The sequence below is a fragment of the Toxotes jaculatrix genome, chromosome 16 (assembly GCF_017976425.1).
Source record: "Toxotes jaculatrix isolate fToxJac2 chromosome 16, fToxJac2.pri, whole genome shotgun sequence".
Classification (NCBI taxonomy): Eukaryota; Metazoa; Chordata; class Actinopteri; family Toxotidae; genus Toxotes; species Toxotes jaculatrix.
Window position 1 is genome coordinate 20155444 of NC_054409.1, and position 6643 is coordinate 20162086.

Consider the following 6643-nt stretch of genomic DNA (forward strand, 5'->3'; position numbering starts at 1 on the left):
TTTGGCCGAAAAAAAACGCCTTACTATACTATGACGTTTTTTATGACATTTTGAGGTCAAAAAAATTTTTGACTTTTTTTGGCCGAAAAAAACGACATACTATACTATGACGTTTTTTATGACATTTTGAGGTCAAAAAAAATTTTGACTTTTTTTGTCCAATTTTGACGCCTTACTATACTATGACGTTTTGTATGACATTTTGAGGTCAAAAAAATTTTTGACTTTTTTTGGCCGAAAAAAACGACATACTATACTATGACGTTTTTTATGACATTTTGAGGTCAAAAAAAATTTTGACTTTTTTTGTCCAATTTTGACGCCTTACTATACTATGACGTTTTTTATGACATTTTGAGGTCAAAAAAAATTTGGACTTTTTTTGGCCGAAAAAAAACGCCTTACTATACTATGACGTTTTTTATGACATTTTGAGGTCAAAAAAAATTTTGACTTTTTTTGTCCAATTTTGACGCCTTACTATACTATGACGTTTTTTATGACGTTTTGAGGTCAAAAATTTTTTTGACTCTTTTTGGCCGAAAAAAACGACATACTATACTATGACGTTTTTTATGACATTTTGAGGTCAAAAATTTTTTTGACTTTTTTTGGCCGAAAAAAACGACATACTATACTATGACGTTTTTTATGACATTTTGAGGTCAAAAAAATTTTTGACTTTTTTTGTCCAATTTTGACGCCTTACTATACTATGACGTTTTTTATGACATTTTGAGGTGAAAAAAAATTTTGACTTCTTTGGGCCGAAAAAAACGACATACTATACTATGACGTTTTTTATGACATTTTGAGGTGAAAAAAAATTTTGACTTCTTTGGGCCGAAAAAAACGCCATACTATACTATGACGTTTTTTATGACATTTTGAGGTCAAAAAAAATTTTGACTTTTTTTGTCCAATTTTGACGCCGAACTATACTATGACGTTTTTTATGACATTTTGAGGTCAAAAAAAATTTTGAGTTTTTTTGGCCGAAAAAAAAACGCCTTACTATACTATGACGTTTTTTATGACATTTTGAGGTCAAAAAAATTTTTGACTTTTTTTGGCCGAAAAAAACGACATACTATACTATGACGTTTTTTATGACATTTTGAGGTCAAAAAAAATTTTGACTTTTTTTGTCCAATTTTGACGCCTTACTATACTATGACGTTTTGTATGACATTTTGAGGTCAAAAAAATTTTTGACTTTTTTTGGCCGAAAAAAACGACATACTATACTATGACGTTTTTTATGACATTTTGAGGTCAAAAAAAATTTGGACTTTTTTTGTCCAATTTTGACGCCTTACTATACTATGACGTTTTTTATGACATTTTGAGGTCAAAAAAAATTTTGACTTTTTTTGTCCAATTTTGACGCCTTACTATACTATGACGTTTTTTATGACATTTTGAGGTCAAAAAAAATTTTGACTTTTTTTGGCCGAAAAAAACGACATACTATACTATGACGTTTTGTATGACATTTTGAGGTCAAAAATTTTTTTGACTTTTTTTGGCCGAAAAAAACGCCATACTATACTATGACGTTTTTTTATGACATTTTGAGGTCAAAAAAAATTTTGACTGTTTTTGGCCGAAAAAAACGACATACTATACTATGACGTTTTTTACGACATTTTGAGGTGAAAAAAAATTTTGACTTTTTTTGTCCAATTTTGACGCCTTACTATACTATGACGTTTTTTATGACATTTTGAGGTGAAAAAAATTTTTGACTTTTTTTGTCCAATTTTGACGCCTTACTATACTATGACGTTTTGTATGACATTTTGAGGTCAAAAAAATGTTGACTTTTTTTGGCCGAAAAAAACGCCTTACTATACTATGACGTTTTTTATGACATTTTGAGGTCAAAAAAAAATTTGACTTTTTTTGGCCGAAAAAAACGCCTTACTATACTATGACGTTTTTTATGACATTTTGAGGTCAAAAAAAAATTTGACTTTTTTTGTCCAATTTTGACGCCTTACTATACTATGACGTTTTGTATGACATTTTGAGGTGAAAAAAATTTTTGACTTTTTTTGGCCGAAAAAAACGACATACTATACTATGACGTTTTTTATGACATTTTGAGGTCAAAAATTTTTTTGACTTTTTTTGGTCGAAAAAAACGACATACTATACTATGACGTTTTTTTATGACATTTTGAGGTGAAAAAAAATGTTGACTTTTTTTGGCCGAAAAAAACGACATACTATACTATGACGTTTTTTATGACATTTTGAGGTGAAAAAAAATGTTGACTTTTTTTGGCCGAAAAAAACGACATACTATACTATGACGTTTTTTATGACATTTTGAGGTCAAAAAAAAATTTGACTTTTTTTGGCCGAAAAAAACGACATACTATACTATGACGTTTTTTATGACATTTTGAGGTCAAAAAAATTTTTGACTTTTTTTGTCCAATTTTGACGCCTTACTATACTATGACGTTTTTTATGACATTTTGAGGTGAAAAAAAATGTTGACTTTTTTTGGCCGAAAAAAACGACATACTATACTATGACGTTTTTTACGACATTTTGAGGTGAAAAAAAATTTTGACTTTTTTTGGCCGAAAAAAACGACATACTATACTATGACGTTTTTTATGACATTTTGAGGTCAAAAAAAATTTTGACTTTTTTTGGCCGAAAAAAACGCCTTACTATACTATGACGTTTTGTATGACATTTTGAGGTCAAAAAAATGTTTGACTTTTTTTGGCCGAAAAAAACGACATACTATACTATGACGTTTTTTATGACATTTTGAGGTCAAAAAAAATTTGGACTTTTTTTGTCCAATTTTGACGCCTTACTATACTATGACGTTTTTTATGACATTTTGAGGTCAAAAAAATTTTTGACTTTTTTTGGCCGAAAAAAACGACATACTATACTATGACGTTTTTTATGACATTTTGAGGTCAAAAATTTTTTTGACTTTTTTTGGCCGAAAAAAACGGCATACTATACTATGACGTTTTTTTATGACATTTTGAGGTGAAAAAAAATGTTGACTTTTTTTGGCCGAAAAAAACGACATACTATACTATGACGTTTTTTATGACATTTTGAGGTCAAAAAAAATTTTGACTTTTTTTGTCCAATTTTGACGCCTCACTATACTATGACGTTTTTTATGACATTTTGAGGTAAAAAAAAAGTTTGACTTTTTTTGGCCGAAAAAAACGACATACTATACTATGACGTTTTTTTATGACATTTTGAGGTGAAAAAAAATGTTGACTTTTTTTGGCCGAAAAAAACGACATACTATACTATGACGTTTTTTATGACATTTTGAGGTGAAAAATTTTTTTTTGACTTTTTTTGGCCGAAAAAAACGACATACTATACTATGACGTTTTTTTATGACATTTTGAGGTGAAAAAAAATGTTGACTTTTTTTGGCCGAAAAAAACGACATACTATACTATGACGTTTTTTTATGACATTTTGAGGTCAAAAAAATTTTTGACTTTTTTTGTCCAATTTTGACGCCTTACTATACTATGACGTTTTTTATGACATTTTGAGGTGAAAAAAAATTTTGACTTTTTTTGGCCGAAAAAAACGACATACTATACTATGACGTTTTTTATGACATTTTGAGGTCAAAAAAATTTTTGACTTTTTTTGGCCGAAAAAAACGACATACTATACTATGACGTTTTTTATGACATTTTGAGGTCAAAAAAAAATTTGACTTTTTTTGGCCGAAAAAAACAACATACTATACTATGACGTTTTTTATGACATTTTGAGGTCAAAAAAAAATTTGACTTTTTTTGGCCGAAAAAAACGACATACTATACTATGACGTTTTTTATGACATTTTGAGGTCAAAAATTTTTTTGACCTTTTTTGGCCGAAAAAAACGACATACTATACTATGACGTTTTTTATGACATTTTGAGGTCAAAAAAAATTTTGACTTTTTTTGTCCAATTTTGACGCCTTACTATACTATGACGTTTTTTATGACATTTTGAGGTCAAAAAATTTTTTGACTTTTTTTGGCCGAAAAAAACGACATACTATACTATGACGTTTTTTACGACATTTTGAGGTCAAAAAATTTTTTGACTTTTTTTGTCCAATTTTGACGCCTTACTATACTATGACGTTTTTTATGACATTTTGAGGTAAAAAAAAATGTTGACTTTTTTTGGCCGAAAAAAACGCCTTACTATACTATGACGTTTTTTATGACATTTTGAGGTGAAAAATTTTTTTTGGCTTTTTTTGGCCAATTTTGACGCCTATGACGTTTTTTATGACATTTGTCATAAAAAGTCTGTCAGCTAGGTTGTCTGTAGGGATTTTTAAGGTCTATGAAGTGTCAGTATTCAGTTATACAGTATCGACACCATATCAATCGTTTGGCAATGTGTCGATCAAGAGCGTGGCTCCATTTTAGCAACATCCATGCTAACAGATGCTAACTATAGGCATGAAGGACACTCAAGTAATGCTTTCTGAACTCGCAACAAAAGCTAAGCAAAGCTGTCAGCTACGTAGCTCACGCTGTCGCAAAGCTGTCAGCTACATTTCTGTGGGGCAGCTATGTTCGTTTGAGCTACGTAGCTCACGCTGTCACAAAGCTGTCAGCTACATTTTAAGTTTATTGGCTCACTGACGTTGACCAGATTAACCCGTTAGCTATTGAACAAAATGACATTTCCAATACTTATTTTCCAGTATAGTATTGAGGCAATTCGGTTGATACCTTAGGAAGCATTGAATTCGATACCCAGCCCTATATACAAGAACTTCTCAAGTGTGAGGATTTGCAACTTTTCTGTATTTTTGCAAACTTACTATCTGTTTTTCATGAAAAAAGTCACCTTGGGAATTTTTTCACAATTTTCTGTTAGTTTCTAGATTAAACAATTTATCAGAAAAATGTCTCTTTATATCCGCCCTGCAGTGTCCCTGACCCATGGAGTGCTGAAGAAAGCCAGGGGGAACTTAGAGGTGAGTTCACCCAAATAACCAATCCACAGCTAAAATGTCAAACCCTTTTTTTGAACTGTGAACTGTTTTCCTTCAATGAATCACTCTTCTTCTCCCTTTCATCCTCTGTATGAAATAATCATAGACAAATAACTGTACCTTCTTTGGCCTGAAAGGCCCGTCTGGAGGACCAGACGAAGGTTAGTGTTGAGGTGCAGGCTTTAAGAGTGATCTGATGCATGAGGGTCATGAGACCCTGTTGATTTGGTTTTAGCTTTTGCATGAAGCAAATACCAAAATCTGTCAGTCATGGAATAAATCCTAACATTCATACTGAGTCCAAAGTAGACACAGTATGAACTGCTTTGGATTTAGCTCACTGTACCTAATGAACTGGAAGTTTGTCATATTGTCTTTGACTATGGGAAAAATCTGCATTTATGATGCACGATAAGACTGGATAAGAATGGCTGAAGCATTGTTAAAGGAATAGTTATTTTGGGAAATGCACTTATTTGCTTTCTTGCTGAGAGTTTGTGTTACTAATCAAGTCTGCTGAATAGGAAGCTATATCCAGGAGATAGTTAGCTTAGCATAAAGATTTGAAGCAGGGGTGGAAAGGGACAACTAGCTCTGTCCAAAGGTAAGAAATTAAAGACTCCCTGAAGATGCCTCATCAAAAAACAGGCTCTTATTCCCCCTGTAAAACCACAACATGTAATGTTTTCACTTGCATTTTACAACAGACCTGATAACACATGTATGTGAGATCCAGGCTAGCTGTTTCCCCATTTTCAGTTTTTATACTAAGCTAAACATCTCCTGGCTGTAGTTTCATATTGAACAGACAGATATTTTAAAGTAGTATCAACCTTTGCATCTGACTTTTGCGAAAGAAGCAAATTTCCCAAATGCTTAAATTCCTTTAATAGACAGCTATTAGATGCATGTGTCTGGAAGCAGCTGTAAAAGCTTGAAATTGTTCAGTATTCTCAGCTCCAACTTTTTTCTCTGCATGTCTGAGGCTAAAGCTAAAGGTTTCTGTTTGTATTTGCAGGCTGATGTTACACTATGTTTTCATCTTGGCTCATCTCTTTCAGGACCTCCCAGTCAATGGCCAGTAGGGGGCGCCACAGACCCTCAGCCTGAGCAGACGAGTGCACCTGTTTCCACACAGACTGCAGGTAGACTCTCTGAATCCTCAGAGGACCACAAGTGACGCCTCGTTGCACTGCAGCTTTTAAATCTGCTGGTTCAGCGCCCTGCACTGCTTCTGTTAATGTAGCTACCTAAAGTTCATCAGGCCTTATCCTGCTGTAGAACTGTCACCTTACTCTCCAGATATCAAAGCCTTTTTGTACTATACTTGCACAAAACCAGCCTATAATTTGATTCATTTTAGGTACTGAAGTTGTAAAAGTTTTTTTCCTCCCCTTTCTTTTAAAAGAAAACGCTTCTGTAAATAGTATTTCCTGCAATTTAAATAGTTTTCCTTTATTCTTTTTATATGATGCATATAAGAACATGAAAATGTATTTTATTACGGACTTATCGTTTTTACCTTTTGTTTTCACCTGTCAGTTTATGTATAGGATGGTTCGGGGCAACTGTGTGATCAAAGAATTACGTGCAAATGCAGTAAAGAAAAAACTTTAAAACCCAA

The 6643-nt window shown here is 32.3% G+C and overlaps 1 protein-coding gene across 3 annotated transcripts in view; it reads left to right on the forward strand.

Moving 5' to 3' along the window:
- The window catches only part of cdk5rap2 (CDK5 regulatory subunit associated protein 2), an 82478-nt gene extending 75835 nt beyond the window's left edge, over positions 1 to 6643 (forward strand). For 2 of the 3 annotated variants that reach the window (XM_041058215.1, XM_041058216.1), the window contains exons 49-51: positions 4955 to 5001; positions 5126 to 5180; positions 6081 to 6643. In XM_041058215.1, the coding sequence (XP_040914149.1) occupies positions 4955 to 5001; positions 5126 to 5180; positions 6081 to 6199 (221 nt within the window). In that variant the 3' untranslated portion in view covers positions 6200 to 6643. The remainder of the gene's footprint in view (positions 1 to 4954; positions 5002 to 5125; positions 5181 to 6080) is intronic. The other variant, XM_041058217.1, reaches the window with a different exon arrangement.